This window comes from Theropithecus gelada, chromosome 3 (assembly GCF_003255815.1).
Source record: "Theropithecus gelada isolate Dixy chromosome 3, Tgel_1.0, whole genome shotgun sequence".
NCBI classification, from domain to species: domain Eukaryota; kingdom Metazoa; phylum Chordata; class Mammalia; order Primates; family Cercopithecidae; genus Theropithecus; species Theropithecus gelada.
The window spans coordinates 14,229,827-14,253,742 of record NC_037670.1 but is presented as its reverse complement, the minus strand read 5'-3'; the positions used below and the strand labels follow the sequence as shown (position 1 = coordinate 14,253,742).

Genomic DNA, 23,916 nt, shown 5'->3' with positions numbered 1-23,916 from the left:
CCAAGACCATATTAAAAGGATTATTCACCAAAACCAAGTGGAATTTATCCTAGGAAGGGAAGGGTGGCCCAACATAAGAAAATCAATGTAACACATCACATTAATAGAAAAGAGGGAAAAAGTCATGTACATCTCAACTGATACAGAAGGGCGTTTTACTATAAACATTCCCTCTGTGATCAGAAACAAGAAAAATATTCCCACTTTTACCACAGTTTTTCAACATTGTACTGGAAAAGTATAAGCCAGAGCTAATAGATAAGAAATAAAAGGCATCCAAGTTGGAAGGAACAGGTAAAGCTATCTCCTACAGAGAGAAAATTGCAAAGAATTCACAAGAAAGCCACTAGAGCTAGGAAGCGAATTTTTGCAGTTTTGGGGTACGAGATTGACAAACAATGCAGTTATGTTTCTATATACTAGCAATGAATATCCACAAAAGAACTTAAGAAAGCAATTATGTTTATAATAGCATCTAAAAGAATAAAGCTAACCAAGCAGGTGCAAGACTTGCCAGTTGTCTGCTGAAAACAAAATACTGTATAAAGAAGTTAAAGAGGCTGGGCACGGTGGCTTATGCCTGTAATCCCAGCACTTTGGGAGTCCGAGGCGGGTGGATCACCTGAGGTCGGGAGTTTGAGACCAGCCTGACCAACATGGAAAAACCCCATCACTACTAAAAATACAAAATAAGCCGGGCGTGGTGCGCGTCTGTAATCCCAGCTACTCGGGAGGCTGAGGCAGGAGAATCACTTGAACCCGGGAGGCAGAGGTTGCAGTGAGCCGAGATTGCACCACTGTACTCTAGCCTGGGTCACAAGAGCAAGCCTCCATCTCAAAAAAATAAAAATAAAGAAAAATGAGGGGAAAAACGAAAAGATAACCAGTGCGCAAAGAAATTCTAAATGTTCTCAGTCCCATGTTTTTGCTTGGTAGAGCACTTTCAACCCACTGCCATATTGTCATTAGTTTCCCTTACAATTCTATCCTTAACTCTGTCCTTTTCCCTTGGAAGGCCCTTGCCAGTATTCCTGCCTACACACTTCCTTTCTTGTGGGTTTGCAAAGACACTGGAATCTCATTTCCACACCAAAATAACAGACGCCAAAAATGTAAAGTCGTGAGTTTATTGCATATGTAACAAAATGAACCTGACCTCCTGGGCCCAGCCTGCTGTACAATCACTGTTTGTTTTGTGTTTCCAGCTGGTTCCATAACCACATTAAATAGAACTAGTATTTCATTAAATACTTTTGATTTTGACATAAAACAGAACATTAGTGTACAACTTTCACAAAATAAATCAGCGATAAAAACCGTGGGAAGGATAACAAGGATAGCAGCAATACTTAAAAACAAGACATTACAAAATAAATTAAAAAATACATTATAAAGTGGTTGAGAAACAAAAATAAACACATTTTTAAAATCCATACTATGTTTCGGGAAGGCTGCCGTGCGGCACACACCTGGCTGCAGATGGCGGGTAGGGGGACATTTTCTCTGCAGAAGGCCTTTCCTGACATCTTGGACTGGGTGACCACCTTAATCTGAATTCGGACCATATGTCTGAACAAGCTCAGGGGTCGAAATTCGATCTGGTGGCAGATTCTCTTTTCAGAACTGGAGAGAGCCCTTTTCCTGTCGCCCCGGGCCTCCCAGGCAGCCTCAGCTCTTCCTACCAAAAGCACTGGCGGAGTGGTGTTTGCTACATCCCTGAGTGTCGGCTGACGGCCGCTGGTGAGGGCAAGCCTGAAAAGCCGGGCCCCTGAAGCATCTGGGCAGAGGGGCAGGGGGCATGGCTGGATCGCCTGGGACCACCGAGAGGGGCGACACAGATCACACGTGAATGGGCTTCGCGCGGACCCAAAGTCCAACAGTCGGGAAGCTTTTACCATTTGCTTGCCATATTGAGTTCTTTGGGGTGGTTCAAAAGGACCAAACAAACCATCGTAGAAACTGAAGGTTCTGGGAGTGCGATGCCACCGACAGGGAGGCCTGTTTGGAAAGAGTGAACCGGAGCTCTGGAAAGGTCTGCGACACTCACACGACCGATGACAAGGTGGCAAACCCACACGCAGGTGGAAGTGGAAAAGCAGAGACGGGGGCCGGGACGGGAATGCCATGTGTCCGCCGGGGCCACCTGTGGAGGACCCGGGACCCAGCCCTCTGGCTCTGGGCTGAAGCAACACCCGGCACAAGAGGCAGGGCAGCACCGACCAGCATGGGGCTGGCGGGTGCAGCTGCTAAGGCTTGCCCCCGACTCCTCCCAACAGCAAAAAGGTAGTTTTAAAGGCGTCAAATGCAACATTCCTGCTTCAAAGTCTTTTAAACCATGAGACCCTGGTTTCCTTCCTAGTTACTGCAGATTTTGGATACCACCACCAGGAAAATCAGGTGGGGCCTCCGACCTCATCCCGGAGGCCGCTTCAGTTCTCAGATGGATGTCTCTTCTGCCTCCCGTGGGTTAGGCTCGTGATAGAGTGGGCTCTCCGGGGGAGGGCTGTAGTTTTCACTTCCTCACCTTCAAGAGGAAGATGCAAGGAAAGGCTGGATAGAGCCACTGGGAAACGGGCTTCTAGAACACCTTCAGGAAGCATCATGGTGAATGAGACACAGGATGCACCCACCTGGGGGGGCAAGGCAGAGCTTTTCAAAGAGGCTAAGCCCACCATTGGGCCTGGACTTCTGGAATGGGGGATTAAACTTTCCTCCTGCAGCAAACCTCGTTTGGCAGCCCTTCCATTCTAGAACCTCAGCAGCCCAGAAGTTAACAGTGACAAAAAGAACAGATAAAACCGTTGTCCACAAGGTCCTTCCCAGGCCATCTCAGACCCACAGCGGGATCCCAGAGACTTCAACAGCAGTGAAATGTCTTGCTCATCGACTACCCTGTACTTGCCCCCACCCCAAACAAAAACAACAAAGAAACCATACAGGAACATTGGTTGCTGCTGCTGTTTTCTGCCCAAGTTCAGCTACTGGAAATCAAGCCACTTTAAGATAAAACACTGTTTGCCTTCTGTGCAAACTGGAAATGGTGTCAGAAACTTCCAGTCTAGGCTTGCTTCTGGCCTTGCTGATCATACGAAGACATCTGGGCAAGTGAACCGAGTAGCAATCGTTAGTGTCACCAGCTGCCACTGGGAAAGGGGCCACATGAGGCAGTGTGGAGCCGTCCCCCTCTGCGGTCACAGGTTTGCGTCCACACCCTACTTTTTGTAGAACAGTATCTTTGGGTGGATTTACATCATCGAGGTTATCCTTTCACCATTGCTTTTAAGCTAGTTCGCACCAAGCCAGCAGCTATGATAACACAATTTTGTTAGTTTAGCTCTTAGCAGTTGCCGCATCATGGTTTACTAATATTTTAAGTGACACAGTTGATGCTCTTCTATGGACAACAGTGGCACAGAGGTCACAGCTTTGGGACTGACTGGTTGGCTCTAGGGCTGATTTTGGTCTGCTCTTTTCTACACTCCGTGACATGGTGTTTTCACTGAAAAGAAAAGTCAAACTGGACAGATAATGCAGCAAAAGGGGCCCTTAAAAGATGTTTTTTCTCTACGTAAAAAATTATCAGCCAAGATACCCAGCAAAGAAATATCCTGGCTCCAGGAAAAGCTGCTCCAATTCCTTCTCCTTTCAAAGGGGAAACACATTTTGACTCAAGCTTCCTGCTGTGGCAGAATTCCAATAAGCATACGTTATGCAGTTATTTTTCAGTTGGAAATTCATCTGCTGCCCAGAACAGGCTGCTGGGATGTGAAATCTGGAATCTGAGCTCTGGTAAGATATCTAGCAGCTGCTCAAATTGAAAAGGGGCCTCAAGACTATTTGAGATGGAACAGCGGGGATAGCCACCAGTTCCAAACCCTCAGCCAGCCACACTCAGTCCCCTAACTGTGGGCTGATGCTCCCGTAAAGAGCTCAGGGCCATGAGCCTTATCACCACATGGGTTGCAACCACAGCAGAATATCCTGTGTGACCAAAGCCAAAGGCTAACCCTGGCTGCATTTTATTGGATGGGTGATGGAAGCGGGTGGGAGTACTATAATAAAGGAGAGATATATGGGTGGGAGCCACCAACAAAAGTCCCCCATCCCCCTCCCCCAACAGAAAGGAGAGAGACAACCCTTTCCCCTCAGGTGATCTGGAATTCCAGGGCCTCTGCCAGCTTTGCAGGAGGCGCACAGAAGCTGGATGCTTTTGGTCTGGTGGCCATGAGCTAGACTCTGTTGCCTTTGGTTGCTTTTCACTCCACAGCAAACCCGCAGGTCTCCTCCACGGCTGTCAGCAGCTTCTCGTAGAGCTTCTCATAGGACTCATATGGTGGAATGTCGATCCGGTTAAAGCTGAAAAAGGACAAAAGAGTGAGAGTCACTGGGTGGGCAGTCCAGCCCTGGGACCAACCTCAAGGCCAAGGACAGGCAGTGAGAAGTGTGTGTGGGAGGGGAGAGGAATGGGGGGCGGGGCAGGAGTGGTGGTGAGTTCTCCATGTCCCCCTGTGCTTTTTGCCTCTAATACAAAGATTTGTAATTTGTTTTTGCTTTTTGGTAGAGACAGGGTCTTGCTAGGTTCCCCAGGCTGCTCTCAAACTCCTGGCCTCAGGTGAACCTCTTGCCTTGGCCTCCCAACATGCTGGGACTACAGGCCTAAGCCAGTGTGCCCAATCAACACACAGTGAAGTAAGTCTTGAGCCTTGACAACCAAAACATCACCAAATTACTGTTCACGGCTTCTATCAAGACAAAGCTCTCTGCTTGTTTTTGTTTGTCTGTCTGTGGGAGAAATTCTTTCTCTGTGCTAGGAATGCCTCTTTGGCAGCCCGTGTAACCCAGACTGGCTGTCAGGCAGCGTCACCACTAACGATGTATTGCGTGTCTGTCTGTTCCTCTGGGACTTGATCTGAGACCAAAACGGGGCAGTCTGGAAAATTCCTTGCAAAAACAAAATCTCAAAACTAGTAAGATGACAAATCCTTAAAAGATGAAATGAATACTCAACTTTTGACTCGATATTTCCAGGGAGAAACTCATTTCCAGTATTTGTGCAAAGAAAAAGACATCCTTTAAGAAGCTACCGTAGCAAACCAAAAAGTACAAAATTGTGACCCAGAGGACGTACAGTGACTTCCTGGCTTCCTAGGGTAAGCAGTTACGGAGGGTGTCTGTCTCTACAGAGCTGGGTTCCAGGGTGGGCCCTCTTTTTTCTGTGCTTCAGAGCATACTTTCCACATGCATCTAACACCAAGCACTAAACTGCTAAAGGACAAAAGCCTTGTGAGGAGGTGCGCAGCCAACATGGTGCGTTCCCGTAACGGATGCCACAGCCACGCTCGGAGCAGGACCCTAGCACCCACCACCGCGGTCCAGGACCAGCTGCATTACCCCATTTCACAAGTGCGGAAAACCAAGTTAGAATATGAAGTCACTTGCCCCAAACCACATGTCAGAGGGTGTCACAGCTAGCATTTGATCCCGCATCCTTGGTTTCCAAGACAGGAACCTTCCATCATCTCACTGGGCATCTCAACAGCATCTAGAACTGGTTCCCCCAAGGAAACGCAGCTACTCGTCTCAATGGATGGTTCCAGGACAAAGTGCGTGCCAGTGACTGGATTTTTTTTTTTTTTTTTTTTTTTTTTGAGACGGAGTCTTGCTCTGTCGCCCAGGCTGGAGTGCAGTGGCCGGATCTCAGCTCACTGCAAGCTCTGCCTCCCGGGTTTACACCATTCTCCTGCCTCAGCCTCCCGAGTAGCTGGGACTACAGGCGCCCACCACCTCGCCTGGCTAGTTTTTTTGTATTTTTTAGTAGAGACGGGGTTTCACCATGTTCGCCAGGATGGTCTCGATCTCCTGACCTCGTGATCCGCCCGCCTCGGCCTCCCAAAGTGCTGGGATTACAGGCTTGAGCCACCGCGCCCGGCCAGTGACTGGATTTTTAAACCATACAGGAAATACTCTAGTATGGAGACTCATTTTTAAGTTAAAATTTAGGAAGAAAATATTTGCAATAGACAAGGTGCGTGTGTCATAAGCAGGAGTCCAAGAAGATGGGGACCCAGAAATGTCAGATAAAGTGAAGACCAAAACTAGACTATTTTCCTTATCAACAGGTGTGTGTACATAAGACCTGGCAGAGAGGAAGATTTGAGCCTGCTGGAGTGGTAGCCACACTCCACTGAAACACCAATGTTAATTAATGACATGGCTCATAACAAAATTAGTTTCATAAGATACTGTGACAACCTTTCTGTGGCATGCTGCAAAGTACTCGTCCCATCTGACACAAGCACTACTGCCAGTCACTGAGACTTGGCATAAATGAAACAGAGTCCTACAAATCAGAAAACAGCTTTAAAAAAATAACATGAGGCCGGGCTTGGCGGCTCACGCCTGTAATCTCAGCACTTTGGGAGGCTGAGGCGGGCAGATCACCTGAGGCCAGGAGTTCCAGACTAGCCTGGCCAACATGGCGAAACCCCGTCTCTACTAAAAATACAAAAATTAGCCGGGCGTGTTGGCGGGTGCCTGTAATCCCAGCTACTCGGGAGGCCAAGGCACGAGAATAGCTTGAACCCAGGAGGCAGAGGTTGCAGTGAATCAAGATTGTGCCACTGCACTCCAGCCTGGGCGACAAAGCAAGACTGTCTCAAAAAAATAAAAAACTAAATCAAGAGAAAAATCTATATTTAAATTTTAGGTTATATATACTGTAAGATTTTATGTTAAGTTTAGCAATAATGTTGGCCCTCTTATAGATATTTTGTTGCATGGCCAGTAAAGCCACTTTATACAGCGTTGTCATGTTGGAGGAAGAGTCGCTTGCTTGAGGGCTTCAGAATTGTCATTCAACTCTCGAATTTCTCCTTGTGTCTCAGGTGCTGTGGCTTTTGAGTTTTGATGATGACAGAAATATTTTAGCAGAGACTCCATCTCCAAAAAAAAGAAAAAACAACAAAACGAACGTCCTCCGGGGCTCCCAGGACGCCGTGACTTCCTGGCCGCGGTGCTTACCAGGTATGGGCCTTCGGAAGGTTGTCTGTGTTCGCGTCTATCAGGTGGATGGTGAACAGCCGGGGCCCTGCCGCGCCTGTAGAACCTTACAAGACAACATTCTAGTTACTGTACTTCAGAGGCACAGCTGTGGCACTTCCCGGCCACACAGCCCCCAGGAACCAGGGCCCTGACCACGTTCCCACCCCTACACCCAGGCAGGCTGTCCTGTGATAGGGCCATGAGGTTCCCAGGCCCAGTTTTAGGACATGCCTGCAATGGCCATCAAAGTGAAAACATTCAGACATTTTTTTTGAGACAGGGTTTCTGTTGCTCAGGCTGGAGTGCCGTGGGGCAGTCTCGGCTCACTGCAACATCTGACTGCCAGGTTCAAGCAATTCTTCTACCTCAGCCTCCCAAGTAGCTGGGATTACAGGTACACACCACCACACCTGGCTAATTGTTATATTTTTAGTAGAGACGGGGTTTTGCCGTGTTTCCCAGGCTGGTCTGGAACTCCTGGATCGCCTCAAGGGATCCACCCACCTCGGCCTCCCAATGTGCTGGGATTACAGGTGTGAACCACCACAGTTGGCCAAAATTCCAACATTTTAGAATATCTTGCAGGGGGCAGAGCAAGAACTGCTAAGGCCCCTCCTAAAGTACACCCTGACCATAAGCCTGCTCCAGACAGGCTCCCTGAGGGTCAGCGCTGTTTGCACCCACCCTCTGGAACAGACGACTTGCCCACCAGTTCTGTGGGGCAGGGTGAGGCACCAGCACCTTCTTCCTCAGGTCTTTCCAGACTCAGCCCCAAGTGAGCACCAGGCTGGCCAGCAGCCACCACTGCTGCGGCAAAGACGGCTAGCTGACAGGGCTGCCGGGCGCCGGGAAAGGAGGGCACAGAGGTCACGGGCCTTGGCTCTGCTGCCCCTTGCTCCTGTGTATTCACAGATATTCCTTTCAAGCTGGGCCAAGGTCAGTGGCAGGACAGGAATCCAGGAGCAATGAGGACCAGCAGAGACACCATCTTTCTGTTGGGCAGAGGGTCTCAGAGTGCAGCCTCCTGCTTCCTGGGGACCTGGGACAGGAAGGTGGCTCCTCCCCCTCGCAGGCCACACCCTCCAAGCCCCAACCTCCTGGGGAGTCAGGACAGGCTGCGCCAGGTGGGGGGCTTCAGAGACCTCCTGCAGGGCCCTGGCCACTCTGCCCGGCCCTGCCACCCTCCCACAGCACCAGCACTCCTTGTTCTGCACTGTGACCCTGTTCACCTCTGACCCACCTTCTAGACACTTCGGGGACACTGGGCTAAAGTCTATCCAATTATTGGGGGACGAGTGAGACCCTTATGACGACGGGGACCATCTTAAGCGGGAACATTTAGCACGTGGACCTGCTGTGGGCAAGACAATGGCGCCATGAGAAAAGACTTGGTCAGGAAGCCTGGATTCCTGCCCTGCCTCGCCGTTCACACCTGCCTGTTTCTTCCCCTTGGGGGGATAATAAATCCCATGGCCTCAGTGAGTCTCGGCTTCCTCATCCATGGGATGGGGCTAATAATCCTCGTCAGCCAGGCTCTCTGGATTGTTGGGAGAACGGAATGAGAAAGGCTGTGTAAATGACAGGCACCAGCACGCTCTGGGAGCAGCTGTCATGGTCAGGCTGGTCAAGCAGACAGAGGCTCCCAGATGCGAGCGGGGCTCAGCCTCGAACCCCTTTTTATTCAGGCCGGGCCCCTGGCAGCAAATCCATAGGCAGAGGTCACAATGGAAAAGTCGAAGGCGCCCTGATGGCTAAAGCCGACTGAAATGGAATTAACCTCCTTTTACTCAGCGAGGCAGAGGCAATATTGTGTTCACAATGTGTCTGTGTGTCTATCCGCATTTACAGTTCAGTCAGCTAAATTTCCGTATGGTGACACCGTGCACCTCACTCCTTCCAGCAGCATTCCCTCCGAACCCTCAGTGTAAAAGATGAGACATTAGGCCGCCGGGCCTACAGGCAGACGGGCACCTTTCCCTCAGTGGCTTAAACAGAGTGAGCATGACATCATCTTTCGGTGTGATCTGTGGCTGAACAGGGGTTCATGTGCAGCTCCAGGAGCCACTGAGACTGGGGGCGGTTCCCCCAGAGCTCCCTCCCCGGGGTCTTGGCTAAGCTGGCCTCACAGACACTCTGAAGGCCTCTGCTGGCCAGACCCTCTTGGCTTTCTGGAAGCAGTGAGGAGGGGGAATCCACGTGCCCTGGGGTGGCTCCACAGTCTCTGCTCAGCGGGGCCCCACACCTGCTCACACACGGCCTCTGCAGGGCAGAGCATTAGCTACTGGAGAACATTCCTTATGCCATTTTCTAGCACACGTCTCAGAAAAACATCCCAGCCACCCTCCAGCTCTTCGGATAGTACAGAACACAGCCCCCACAGACGCGCCATCGAATAGCCCCGCCTCCACGTCAGTCACCTTGCAAAGCCTTGAAGCCTTGGAGCGGGACCCGCGTGGATCCAGTCACAAACTGCAGGAGCCTGGCCCTCCTTTCTTCATCGAACGTCTCCACCGCTTGCCAGAACCACCGCACGATGTTGCTGTCGGCCACACAGTGCTTCAGCCGCGTGTTCGACTTCCAGTCGTTCAAGTCTATTTTATCCAGGCCGCCTATGATCAGCTGAGGAGGTGCAGAAAGGTGAGTTACTTCCAAAATGTATAAACCCACGTCAGGATGCGCCTCCTAGGTACCCGACACACACACGAGTGAAAAGTCGGTTCCCAAGCAAAGCAGCAGCTGTGTCTAAATAAACTAGGCAGACGCTGAGATGGGAAGAAAGCTACACACAGGAGGCCTGTGGCACATGCTTCTGTCCGCCGCCTCCAGACGGGTCTCCAACCCCAAGGACCACAGTGCACAGCTGCTGATGGGACGTTGTCTTATAACCAAAGCAGGGTTTTTGCTCTGCATGGGTGAGCAGTATCAAAGCACCAACGGGTGACACTGAACAGAGCTACCACCATGAACAAGGGCACGTCCCAGGGTCTCTCCAGGACACTCAAGGACATGTGGAGTTTCGAGTCTGAAGAGAGAATTCCGCAAGAGTTACGTGGGGCTGGGGCTGATGGGGCGTGTTTGTGCAACTGGCTTAAAAAGTTCACCCCCTGCTAGGTGTGGTGGCTCATGCCTGTAGTCCCAGCACTTTGTGGGGGCTGAAGTTGGGCGGATTGCCTGAGCCCAGGAGTTCAAGGCCAGCCTGGACAACATGGCAAAACCCTGTCTCTACAACAAATACAAAAAGTAGCCAGGCATGGTGACGGGCACCTGTAGCCTCAGCTACTTGGGAGGCTGACGTGGAAGGATTGCTTCAGCCTGGGAGGTCGAGGCTGCAGTGAGCCACGATTGCACCACTGCACTCCAGCCTGGGCAACAGAGCAAGGCTGTCTCAAAAGAAAAAAAACACAAACGTTCACCCCAGAACTACTGCTCCATCCAAGCTCTTGGCTCCCAAGCTCTCCTCACTGGCAGCAGAAAAACCTGGAGAACAATCTACAAGGCTTGAGCTGTTTGGCACCAGAGATGGAGAAGGGCTGAATGAATCACCGTGTTCAAGCACATGCAGTATGACTAGAGAATACAATAGCCCCTTGTTCTTAGTCTAGGAACAGCCAGAATAAAAAGCAGTAAGTTACTGCTGTGGGAGCACCTGGTTCTCCCCCGCTAGATACCCTGAAAACAAGGGAAGCCGCAACCACCTTGAACAGTTTTCCGGGAACTATTCAGATTTCCTACCGCCAGGCAGACATCTCGTCGGTTACCAACCGGCATAAACACCCTCTACTCCCCACTCTTGCTCTAGTCTGGGAACCCCAACAGCTCCTAGGCTTACTAGGAAACGGCCGCTCGCAGCAAGGATTTAAAACAGGCAGACGCCAGCCACAGGTGAGCCCCCGAACGCCCTGGGTCAACTCTGCACGGCAGGCACCTACCTCCAGTTCCTTCTGGTCAAAAGGCTTCAGCAGGTGTTGAGGGATGAGCTCATTGAACCCCTTCTGCAGAGCTAAGAACTGGGCTTCAATTCCTCTCATAAACCTCCAGTTTACATACAGCCTGGAAGAAAAACTCGCAAGTTGGATGCAACACCAAGTGGATTTTCCACCATGGGCAGGCTTTTTTTTCCTTTTTTTTTTTTTTTGGAGACAGGGTCTCACTCTGTCACCCAGGCTGGAGTGCAGTGGCGCAATCTTGGCTCACTGGAAACTCTGCCTCCTGGGTTCAAGCGATTCTCCTGCCTCACCCTCCCCAGTAGCTGGGATTACAGGCACCCGCCACCACGCCTGGCTAATTTTTGTATTTTTAGTAGAGACGGGGTTTCACCATGTTGGCCAGGCTGGTCTTGAGCTCCTGACCTCAGGTGATCCGCCCACCTCGGTCTCTCAAAGTGCTGGGATGACAGGCGTGAGCCTCCGTGCCTGACCTGTGAGCCGGTTCTGATATCACAGTCTGACAAACATGGGAACACACTGGGCTCCCCACCAGATCTCTCCACCAAGACAGACATACCACCAGCTAGTAGTACCAAACCTTGGTATCACGTTAAAAATGACTCAGTGCATGCCCTGATTCATTCCGATTCGCCCCTGAAAACAGGAGGATTGAACCTGATCTGTCACGTCAATTGCTGCAATTTGAAAGCATGTTCTGGCCAGGCACAGTGGCTCACACCTGGAATCCCAGCCCCTTGGGAGGCTGAGGCAAGAGGATCACTTGAGGCCAGGGGTTCAAGACCAGCCTGGCAACATAGCAAGACCCTATAAAAATGTAAACAATTTTTAAATGTGTAAAAGTACATTTGAAAGTACAGCACAGGGCAGCGTGGCACACAGACGTGCCCACATAGTTCTCAGCTGCAAGTGCGGAGGCCTGAACATGGATTTGCCTCAAGTTAGGGATGGAAAAAAACTGAGAGGGTGGCTTCCTCGGACTGAGCACCGAGACCCTCCAAAGCCACTGCTCTCTCCTTTGCCTCTGACCTCTGCATCCATAATTAGGTGGTCACTGAAAAGTCCTTCCCCACATGGGCTCTGTCCCTCAGGCCAGGCCTGGCCCCATCAGGGCCCCTCCAAGCAGATCCCCGATGCTGCTGCTGAGCTGTTGGTTTCTGAAAGTCGCCTCTGTTCATGTGATCTGATCACAAGTGCCAGCCATCACACAGCGAAGGAGCTACAGCAACTAAACGCAGGCTCAGCCTCGCCCCAGGCACCTGGCCGTCCCCCACAGGCGACTAAACGCAGGCTCAGCCTCGCCCCAGGCACCCGGCCGTCCCCTACAAGCAACTAAACGCAGGCTCAGCCACGCCCCAGGCACCCGGCCGTCCCCCCAGGTGGCATTACCGGACGTATTCTTTCTTGTTCTCCTCTGTGACCGGCACATTTCTGCCATTGGGTTTCAGTTCATGCTGAAGGATCCGTCCGAAGGCGTTGTGTTCCACGCAGAAGGTGTGGTCCAGTACAGGCGTGATGTCGTTCTCTCTGTTGAAATAAGACAGGAGGATGTAGGTTAGAGCTCTGCCACCACGTGGGGTCATTGGGTAGACAGACAACATTTACGACTGCCAGACCCGGGGCTGCAAGAGAGGACAGCTTCGGGCAGACACAGAACCTGTGTGGGGGCGGCACAGCAACAGGTGCTGGAGGACCTGGACACCACAGCTCTGGTTCCAGATGTCCCCACTCCTGGCTTCCACAATCATAGAAGGCGGGGAGCAGGTTGTTCTACCATCCTGTGGTTTCAGGAGACCCACAACCCAGCTGCTTTGTACGCTGAGTGTGGGAGTCAAAAGGCAGGAATGTGAAGAGGTATCAGGGTCAAAGGGAAATTGACCTGGAGATGAAGCCACGCCAAGAAAATGCCGTTCCTGGCCAGGTGCAGCAGCTCACACCTGTAATCCCAGCACTTTGGGAGGCCAAGGTGGGCAGATCACGAGGTCAGGAGATTGAGACCAGCCTGGCCAACATGGTGAAACCCCATCTCTACTAAAAATACAAAAAACTAGCCAGGCGTGGTGGCAGGCGCCTGTAGTCCCAGGTACTCGGGAGGCTGAGGCAGGAGAATCACTTGAACCTGGGAGGTGGAGCTTGCAGTGAGCCGAGATTGAGCCACTGCACTCCAGCCTGGGCGACAGAGCGAGACTCCACCTCAAAAAAAAATAAATAAATAAATAAAAAACCATTCCTCCCTTAGAGGCAGCCTTTCCAAACGCATCAGTTCAAACACAAAAGCACTCGAAAGTGAAAAGTAGCTCTTGAATCTGCCATCGTTCTTGAGCCATAGGCAGAGTGGAAGATTTTCTTTTTGTTTTTTTTTTGAGACAGACTCACTCTGTCATCCAGGCTGGAGTGCAGTGGTGTAGTCTCAGCTCATAGCAATCTCTGCCTCCTGGGTTCAAGCAATTTTCCTGCTTCAGCCTCCCAACTAGCTGGGATTGCAGGCACATGCCACACCTGGCTTCTTAAAATTTTTTTATTTTTAGTAGGGGCGGGATTTCACCATGTTGGCCAGGTTGGTCTCGAACTCCAACCTTTGACCTCAAGTGAAAAGAGCAAGTGATCTGCCCACCTCAACCTCCCAAAGTACTGGGATAATAGGCATGGAGCCACTGCACCCAGCTGAGTAGAAGATTTTCTACCCGATCCCCAGAGTCCCCTCTCCAAGTTGGAACACATGACACATGGGACACAACCAGGAGGCCCTGATTCCGACTCACCCACATCCCTCCATCTGCCAGAGCCTGATCTTTTGTCCCCTTGAAATCTGCAAGGACCCGTGACAGTCACGGTTCATCTTGTCACTGCCTGCTGCTCTTAACAGAGTGTTTAGAATAATTCTAAAGCACAGGTAACTAAATGTTCATTTTGTTTTGATACTTGCTTGGCCCCTGTGTAGGTTAACTGGAGACACCCTGAGTGTCACACACACCCCACAATGGGCCTGGGGAGTGGCCTGTTAACGTCTGGGATCTTACCTTCATCATTCAAGGAAACAATCTAGTCCATGAAGAGAAACCTGTCCAACATCACGAGGAAAATAAGTCAACTGAATATTTTTACTAGATCTGGTGGGTTTTTTTGTTGTTGTTTGTTTTTTGTTTGTTTGTTTGTTTTTTGCTGTAATGGGATCTCGCTATGTTGCCCAGGCTGCTCTCAAACTCCTGGGCTCAAGTGATCTGCCCACCTCGGTCTCCCAAAGAATCTCCTTTTCTGTTTCTGGTTATAATACAATGGTTTCTTTGTGTCTCTTCAATTTCACAATGATCCCCAAAATCACACACACACACACACACACACACAGAGGCACACATGCATGCACACAGTAGACGCGGTGGTTGGTGTACCCTAAGCCAGGTGACCGTGCGCCGTCAGTCAATACTTACAGGATCCACACCAAGCTCTTATGCAGCTCCGGGTCCACGGATTCCAGGTCTGAGAGCTGGATGGGCTTCCCCAGCAGCTGCTTATAGAAGGGCACCGTGAAGCCCCCATTGATGTAGTGTCCGTGGAACACAGCCAGCCCCATGATCCGCCCCACAAAGTGAAAATAAGACAAGTGGTCCTGTAGGGGGCACCAGAGAACACGAATTTGTCAGCACAATGCCGGCCAATGTGGAATCTCGCTTCCCAAGAAGTGCTGTCCCCGAGCTTCTTGGGAAAAGTGTCCCAGAGACAGCCAGACCTACTGACTCAGGGACTCACAGGCCCCGCTGCTGAGCAAGTGAAAGAAGGCTGCTTGTGTAGCAGAAATTTACCTAGATTCGCTGGACAACGTTTTCTATGCTGTCAGGGCCAACACCTCCTCAGAAGGGCCATATAACTGGCAGAGGAGCCCCGTGTTCCGCATTGACTGAGAATTTCACCTTGGTGACAACAGAGAATTAAACCAAGCCCGGGGCCTTGACACTGTAGGGCCTCGGCACCATGCTGGACGCACGCCCAGGAAGCCAGCCCTGCGCTCCCTCCCACGGCATGAGAAAGAAAAGGGCAAGTTCCCTTCCTCCTCTAATCCAGAACAAAAGGAAGGGAGGGAGGGAAAGAAAGAGAGGGAGGGAGGGAAGAAATGCTAAGGGGGAAAAAAGACCACAGGAAAATATGTATGAATAAGCCAAGTCAAATAACAATTCTAGGCTGGCTGTGGTTGCTCACGCCTGTCATCCCAACACTTTAGGAGGCTGAGGCAGGTGGATCACCTGAGGTCAGGAGTTTGAGACCAGCCTGGCCAACATGGCGAAACCCCATCTCTACTAAAAATACAAAAACTAGCTGGGCGTGGTGGCGGGCGTCTGTAATCCCAGGTACTCGGGAGGCTGAGGTGGGAGAATCCCTTGAACCTGGGAGGCAGAGGTTGCAATGAGCAGAGATCACGCCACTGCACTTCAGCCTGGAGGACAGAGCAAGACTCTGTCTCAAAAAAAAAAAAAAAAAAAAAATAGAACCATTCCAGAACCAGAGCCGTTCTGGCTTTTTTTTTTTTTTTTTTTGAGACGGAGTCTCGCTCTGTCACCCAGGCTGGAGTACAGTGAGTGGCGCAATCTCGGCTCACTGCAAGCTCCGCCTCCCGGGTTCACGCCATTCTCCTGCCTCAGCCTCCCGAGTAGCTGGGACTACAGGTGGCCGCCACCTCGCCTGGCTAATTTTTTGTATTTTTAGTAGAGACGGGGGTTTCACCGTGTTAGCCAGGATGGTCTCCATCTCCTGACCTTGTGATCTGCCTGCCTCGGCCTCCCAAAGCTCTGGGATTACAGGCGTGAGCCACACCGTTCTGGTTTTTAACTCAGGAACCACACATCCCTACTTTCAGGTTTGAATTACGTTCACCTCAAACAATGAGTCAAAACTCTGCTTCCATGTTGGTGAAAGGTTCTTCCGCATTTGAATGCACAAGCGGGGCCTGCCCCGCCTTCGCCTCAGCGGCCTGTGCAGGACGCTGGTGAAGGCCGTGGCGCCATAGGAGGAGCCCCTGCTGGCCGGCTGCCCGCCCTCGGGCTGGGCGTGCAAACACTGCACTGACTTCCTCATCTCTAAAACCAGCACACTAAGGGTGGCAGCATTTGTGGCTTAGAAAGCTAGTTCTGGAAAGATTCCAGTTTTGACTGGGAGGAGGCTGGACTTCAGAACCCACTCCTTAGAATGACACCATTAACAAATACAGTCATCATTCCACAGTTCCCTCGAATGATCATAAAGTGTCCCGAGTGTATGAACAGCTCCGCTTCCCACTTCAACTCCTTCAACACAACACACCCAATGACCACAGTCTCTGAAAATACCAGATTGAAATCATCCATCTTAACTCAGTTTTCACTTTACCTTTCCATGTTTTGCTTACCGATGTCTTTGATTAACTCTACAACGAATAGACCAAGAACTGAGAATGAAACTGAAAATCCATCTCAAAAATTCTCCAACTCAATTCCCTACCTCTTTGTTCATTCATACTTACGGGGTTGATTGAAGAATCCGGATTTATTTGCAACATGTAAATATTGTCTGTAGAATACTGGAAGAGCCCGTAGTAAGGATTCAACATTTCATGGCACAGCAAATAAAGCCACTCCCTGGGAGCAAACAACAAAAATGCATTTGAAACATGCTAAAATTTCTATATATATTTTTTTTTTCCTGAGATGAAGTCTCGCTCTGTCGCCCAGGCTGGAGCACAGTGGTGTAATCTTGGCTCACTGCAACCTCTGCCTTCCGGGTCCAAGCGATTTTCCTGCCTCCTGAGTAGCTGGGAGTACAGGCATGCGCCACCAGGCCTGGCTAATTTCTGTATTTTTAGTAGAGACGGGGTTTCACCATGTTGGCCAGGCTGGTCTCGAACTCCTGACCTCAAATGATCCACCCACCTCGGCCTTCCAAAGTGCTGGGATTACAGGAGTGAGCCACCGCGCCCAGCCTGAGTTACTATTTTCTGAGTTTCTTTAATGTTTGCATCATTTTCTTATTTTAAAAATCCCAAAGTTAAAAAGAGTCAAGCCAAAAAAAAAAGGCATTTCAACTAGAAACTGTATGGTTCAGTGGCTGCACTCGGGTTGCGATAAGCCCAGCTAGTGGGCGGTCTCAGACAAACACCTGTGGCAGATCTACAGAGTCTTTCGTTCATTCTACTCAAAACTCCTTTTCAATGGATCGCATTAAGATAGCAGCCCCAAATTTTATTCTGGAATTTCTTACTCTTTCAAACAGAAATGAGAGAGAATAGGGAAGGACAGACACAAATGCAGAGAAGCTGTCCAAGAAAATCATGAGAATACACGAAAAATATCAAACAAAAACAGTTCTGTATTGTACTCAAAAGAACAGAAAGGACAGCCAGAAGAGATGAGACTCCGAATCCTATAAAGTTTCTTTACTACAAAGGCAATGTTGCTGAATTTGAATTCATCCCAAGTTTTGGAGTTTCGATTTAGGAAGAACCTTTTTTGAAAAAGACAAAGACCTTCAATTGTCTAGACAGGAAGTGATTAAAATATAAGCAAACGTTCCAACCGAGCCATGGACGACATGAAGATACAATCAGCTGTGTTCTGGAAGTGGTAGGGGAAGCAATAACTAAACAGGGGAAGCTACAGAAAGGACTTCAGGACTAAATACTGGGGAGATAAGTGTAGCCTGACTCCCACAGATCGGATAATGAACACACCCCTGCACATGGGTAATACACGTGCAACTGGAATCGCTCCACCTCTCTCTGAGATAGGTATGACCCCATTAGGAGGAAGACTCCAGTGGTGAAATAACACTGCAAGACCACACTGGAGGTGGCAGAGCAGGGATTCCCAGCTCTTCCCACTACAGCATCATGTCAGTCAAGGGAAATGCACAAAGACCTGTCTCCACGCAGAAGACTGGACGACTACGGAAGACGCGGAAGGAATGTAACTCCTACCAGACCAAACCAGGGAGTCCAACAGCTGAGTAACAAGCATTTCAGAACGACCAAAGAAAGAAAATGTGCGAAGAAATTAACAAAAAGTAAAATTCATTCATTTGGCACATATTTATGGGGACAAGTGTTCCGCTGTGTGTTAGCTGCTGTTCTAAGAACCAGGGATCAGCTGTGAACAAGACAAGGTTCCTCACTGTGTGCAGTTTGAGTCTCTCGGAAGATGCAGACGAGAAACGGAGACATCACACCACACAACCATGAGGTGGTCACAGCATGACAAGGGAGGACGCCAAGAAAGGGGAAGCTACGGGATGCCCAGGACAATGGACCTCACCCAGGGAAGCAGTGAAGTCTCACGACGACCGTGGCACAGAGGAGCGAGAGAACTGCCATCAGGCTGCACAGAAGCCTTGCAGGAGACACAGGGGGGCTGTCAGAAGGTATGATGTATAACCGTCCTGGAGGACTTGAAGTTCAAGGGGCAATAGAGACAGTGAAAGCTACTGGGGAGGGAGGCCAAGGCGGGAGGATCACCTGAGGTCAGGAGTTCAGCACCCACCTGGCCACCATGGTGAAACCCCATCTCTACTAAAAATACAAAAATTAGCTGGACATGGTGACTCGCTCCTGTAATCCCAGCTACTCAGGGGGCTGAGGCTCAAGAATCACTTGAACCTGGGAGGTGGAGGTAGCAGTGAGCTGAGATCCAGCCAGTGGACTCCAGCCTGGGCCACAGAGTGAGACTCTGTCTCCAGAAAAAAAGGGAAGAAGAAATTCTTGGAAAAATTAGAATTTGTTCCAAAAAGTTAAACAAATTCTAGAAACTATGTAACCCCTTAATGGACAATATTTTCATTCATAATAATATAAACCATATAAACTTTCATCCCTTTACAAATAATTGGTAGACAGGCATAGGAGACTCACCAAATTTTGGTTACAGAAGAGAATGTAAATCTTAACCTTGACAATATAAAAGTAGTATTACAGATGACAGAATTTAAGAGGCAGAAGGAATGCTGAAGAGAAGTTACAAGTATGAATATCCTGTTCTTATGCAACTGAGAGGTCCAGAGATCATGTCTCTAGTTGATAAATCAAAAACTAAAGGTGAAAGCACAGGACATGAAGTTACAAATGAGGGAAGAACTAAAAAGATTCATATTACTAAATTGAACATGAGAGTAACTAGAGTCAGTCTATCTTCTGTATATGCCCATAAATCATTAAATCCAGAAATAATAAGACACCTATTCAAACAAAGAGCTAAATGAGTTAAGGAGCAGTTGTCTTAGCCAAGCACAGTGGTTCACACCTGCAATCTCAGCACTTTGGGGGCCAAGATGGGAGGATGGCTTGAGCCCAGGAGTTTGAGACCAGCCTGGGCAACATAGTAAGGCCTCATCTCTACAAAAAACTTTTTAAAAATTAGCCAGGCGTGGTGTTACACACCTGTAGTTCCAGCTACTTGGGAGGCTGAGGTGGGAGGCTGGCTTAAGCCCTGGAGGTTGAAGCTGCAGTGAGCTATGATTGCACCACTGCACTCCAGCCTGGGCAACCGAGCAAGATTCCGTCTCAAAAAAGACAAAAAAGAAAAATTGTCTTGAAAGTGAAAAGAGGCAGGACGTGAAATAGCAGCTTTTCATCATTCTATTCTGGTTTTTTAATATCATATTCTTGAATTATTTTGACCACAATTTCAACATTTTACATATAATTCTTTTGACATGAATGCGATTTACATGCAGTTTACATGCACAAATGCAGTCCCTGCCCTGCTCCCTGCAGAAAATCCTCTACAGAGGAGAGCAAGGCCACCTCCTGTGTTAATTTCAGGAGCATGTCCTGAAATTATGTTTCAAAAGAAGGGAGTGAGTTTAAAAGCTGAATTCTAGCTTTACAAGAAGTTGATTAGTAGTGATGATCACGGATATTCTGGTAGGTTATGGCAAGAGGCTGGCACGAGCATGCTCTGAGGAATTCCTGTTAGAGGGTGGCTGCAGCCAACGCATGCTGGCCCGACTGCTCCAGGGAGACATCAGCCCTGCCCAGGAGTGCTTGGTGATGAGCACTGGAGAAGGGCAAATGAATTCTCCTGAAAAGACAGAAATCCACGCAGCAGAGAAGGTGAATTAGCAACTCACCTGGCCACGCCACCGTAATCCAAACCTTCTTCCCCGCGGAATTTCACCATTAGCCGTTTCTTCAAGTCTTTGGGTCGCATCTTCATTATCTGGCGGTAAGACTCCTGAATAGCAACATCACAGTTTCAGAGAGAAGAACATTTCTTATTCTTCAAGTTATAAATGGTTATTGGTAATGGCGCCTGGTTAAGAATATGCATCCATTCCAATTCAAGTTTTATCTGGCTCCTAATCGGAATGTTTCTTTGGCATCTAGTATATTCCATCATCTTTTTTCTCAGTTTCTCCCTCTGAGACAACAACAAAACAAACACAATGCCAGGAAACACTAACCTTAAGGGAAACACGTGTCTGTTTTCAGTGAATCACCAAGGAGTGAAGGACAAATCTCACTAGGGTTGGTTTTTCTCTGTATAGATTAATTTCAGTGCACACTATAAACAACTTATGCATTGCAACCAAAATCAAGACGTTAGAAAGTCTGAATGCTAAGGGAGTTCTGAGCCTGTTTTTATATCTAAAGTGAAAAATCACATTTGACTTCACACTGAGTCAAAAAGCAAAAAGATTTTAAGTTTTTAAGTAAGACATAAGGTGGCTTAAGCACAGCACAGAACACATGTGATCAGCCTGCTATTCCCTCAGACTCAGCACTTGAAGTAGAAGCTACTACATGTCTGTAGATGTAGATTCAGTAACAAGGTACTTAAGAATTTTTTTATGCTTTAAATTTGACGCAATTCAAACTCCAGCAACCCAGCTGGGTGCGGTGGCCCATACCTGTAATCCCAGCACTTTGGGAGGCTGAGGTGGGCAACTTACCTGAGGTCAGGAGTTTGAGACCAGCCTGGCCAACATGGTGAAACCCTGTCTCTACTAAAAATACAAAAAAGTAACCGGGTGTGGTGGCGGGTGCCTGTAATCCCAGCTACTCGGGAGGCTGAGGCAAGAGAATCGCTTGAACCTGGGAGGCGGAGCTTGCAGTGAGCCGAGATCACGCACTCCAGCCTTGGCAACAGAGCGAGACTCTGTCTCAAAAAAAAAAAAAACAAAAAACAAAAAAAAACTCTGGCAACCTGAGAGGGAAAGAGGAAACAATCTGGTAGTGAAGTCAGTACTTCAGCCCTTTTCTAACCCTGCAACAAGGGCAGACATGCAGCAGGCAGGGCTGGGCACTGCGGCCAAGCTGCCCATCCAACACCCAGGCCCAGCCCTGGCCGTGGGGAAGGCGCTCAGCTCCCTGGCCCCGCTGTGCTCCCTCGGCACTGTCACCCAGGGAGAATCTGTGCTCTGTCTCCTTTGATCATTTCTGACAGTGTCTCCACAAAGGAGGGCAGGAAATGGCCCAAATGCCATGGAGATTTTCCCGAGTGGTCGGCTTTCTTGGGAAAAGCGCCGGTCTGTTTAGAGATCTGCTCCTGCAGGAAGCCGTGTAAGGGACAGAACGTGTCCCAGGAGCCACCTGCTCCCTGCCAATTTCCACAGGAGAAGCAGGACGACCCCCAGCCCCTGAGCTGCCCTGAGAAGGACAGCCCTCAGATGACATCTCGTACAAGAAGAGAGGAGGGAGACTGCCTGGCTCTGGGGAAGGCGCAGACTGCAGGAATATTTAACCCGCATCATGTAGACAAGGCGGTTCCCACTATTTTTTAGTGCTAGTTTCTATATACACCTCTAGGTTTTTACCTAGAGGTGAAACTATTTAGTTGTCTCCCTTTTTACCATGAGAGGAAATAAATACCGTTCCCTCCCTCTACACAAGCTGTGTTCCGACAAACTCTGCACTTCCCTTAGTAATAAAATCAATACCTGAAATACCAAGAGAAAGAAGGGTTCCCTGAAACGCAGACATCACCCACAAAGCAGTTCATTTAAAGCAGCCCTTTAAAACAAAGGCATTTGAGATTCCTTTGTCTGAGCTGCCTTATTTGTTTCTGAACAGGGTCTGGGCAGTGGCCCTGAACTCTCTACCTCGAAGATTTCTTCTCTGGACACTTCGATGCGGCAGTGACCAGCTTGGGGCTGCTGAAGCGACAGTTCGTGTCTGAGGACTTTCAGCTTCTGGACTAGATCTCTTTCGTATCTCTGGGCAGGAAGCTCCTCGTCCTCCAGAGAGCCCTCGCTGGGCAGTGGCAGCGGCTGGCTGGGCTCCTTGAGTTGGCACTGGTGACTTGGGAAGAAGAGACGCAGAGAGTCACTCTGAAGCCCCGGCCAGGGGAGCTGCAAGCACCCACGTACGCGACAGGGTCGGCGGAGAGGGCTTGCTACATGCACCTTCAGGGAGAATTTGCTTCCCTGATGGCATAACCAGGTACCTAGCTAGCTGTGTAAAAGTCGCTGATGGCCACATTAGCCTAAATATAGGTCTACAGTACAATAAAGGAGGTACCCCAGGCCAGGCGTGGTGGCTCAAGCCTGTAATCCCAGCACTTTGGGAGGCCGAGGCAGGTGAATCACCTGAGGTCAGGAGTTCGAGACCAGCCTGGACAACATGGTGAAACCCCGTCTCTACTAAAAATACAAAAAATTAGCCAGGTGTGGTGGTGGGCACCTATAATCCCACCTACTCAGGAGGCTGAGACAGGAAAATCACTTGAACCCGGGAAGCGGAGGTTGCAGTGAGCCGAGATCACACCACTGCACTCCAGCCTGGGCGACAGAGCCAGACTGTGTCTCAAAAAAAAAGAGGTACCCCAATTCCAAGCAACCACTTATCTCACACTTTACTACTACAAATAAAAATGGAAATGGTTGTCATTTATTATGCATCTATTACACACCCATGAGATGGACCAACACCATCAGATGCACCTTGGCAGTTAGAATGAAATGGAGATGATGGGAAAAAATTTTAAAAGAAGATAACAGTGGAGAGCTCAAATGAAATCTAATGATAGGCACAGCAGCAGACTGCTCGAGTGAAATCTAATGAAAACCATCCCTCATTTTTACCGCCAAGAGATTTCCACGCCTGCTCACTGAGAGCAAACTTTCAGTAAAATAAAAGTAGTAGTATTAGTACGGTGACAAAGTGGCAGTTGTCCAGTTTAAGTTTTGCCACTGAGACACACAGCTGTCGGTAAAAAGAGCTATGTTGAGGGCGGGCGCAGTGGCTCATGCCTGTAATCCCAGCACTTCGGGAGGCCGAGACAGGCAGATCACCCAAAGTCAGGAATTTGGGACCAGCCTGGCCAACGTGGCAAAATCCCATCTCTACTAAAAAAATAATAAATTAGCCGGGTATGGTGGCAGGTGCCTGTAGTCCCAGCTACTCAGTAGGCTGAGGCAGGAGAATCACTTGAACCAGGGAGGCGGAGCTTGCAGTGAGCCGAGATCGTGCCACTGCACTCCAGCCTGGGCGACAGAGCGGGACTCCGTCTCAAAATTAAAAAAAGAGCTACGTGGGATGTTTGGCTCTGAGAACACAACAGGCCTGGAACACTAAATATGGGATCCAAGAGAATTCCCAGTTCCAAGGTATCGAGTTCCCCACCATGCAGGCACTAGGGGGAGGACATCGCCTATCTCTACTTCTCAACCTAAGGGCCGCATGTCTCATGAGAGCGCTGCCTGCAGAAGCTTCCTTCGTGAAGCTGCCTAAGACTTCCATCTCGGTAAATTTTATCTAGGCTGCAAGTAAGAAAAGGGTAGCAGCAATCTAGGGCTTCAGTGCTCCTCACAGCTAATTTAAGAGACTAAAATATGCAGTTATCCACCAGATATCTAACATCATTTTGACCACGCTTATTACCCAACCAGCAAGGCAGTCAATACATTCACACAAATCAGTCCAAGAAAGCATTCTATTATCAATGAAAGAGGTCAGCAAAAATTATTTTTAAAGTCT

The 23,916-nt window shown here is 49.3% G+C and overlaps 1 protein-coding gene across 3 annotated transcripts in view; it reads right to left on the bottom strand.

Moving 5' to 3' along the window:
• Window positions 1-1,108: 1,108 nt before the first annotated feature.
• The window catches only part of SMURF1 (SMAD specific E3 ubiquitin protein ligase 1), a 123,033-nt gene continuing 100,225 nt past the window's right edge, over window positions 1,109-23,916 (bottom strand). For 2 of the 3 annotated variants that reach the window (XM_025379817.1, XM_025379818.1), the window contains 9 exons: window positions 22,041-22,239; window positions 20,070-20,173; window positions 16,477-16,591; window positions 14,414-14,592; window positions 12,375-12,512; window positions 10,971-11,091; window positions 9,459-9,660; window positions 7,021-7,105; window positions 1,109-4,356 (listed from right to left, as the gene is read on the bottom strand). In XM_025379817.1, the coding sequence (XP_025235602.1) occupies window positions 4,257-4,356; window positions 7,021-7,105; window positions 9,459-9,660; window positions 10,971-11,091; window positions 12,375-12,512; window positions 14,414-14,592; window positions 16,477-16,591; window positions 20,070-20,173; window positions 22,041-22,239 (1,243 nt within the window). In that variant the 3' untranslated portion in view covers window positions 1,109-4,256. The remainder of the gene's footprint in view (window positions 4,357-7,020; window positions 7,106-9,458; window positions 9,661-10,970; window positions 11,092-12,374; window positions 12,513-14,413; window positions 14,593-16,476; window positions 16,592-20,069; window positions 20,174-22,040; window positions 22,240-23,916) is intronic. The other variant, XM_025379819.1, reaches the window with a different exon arrangement.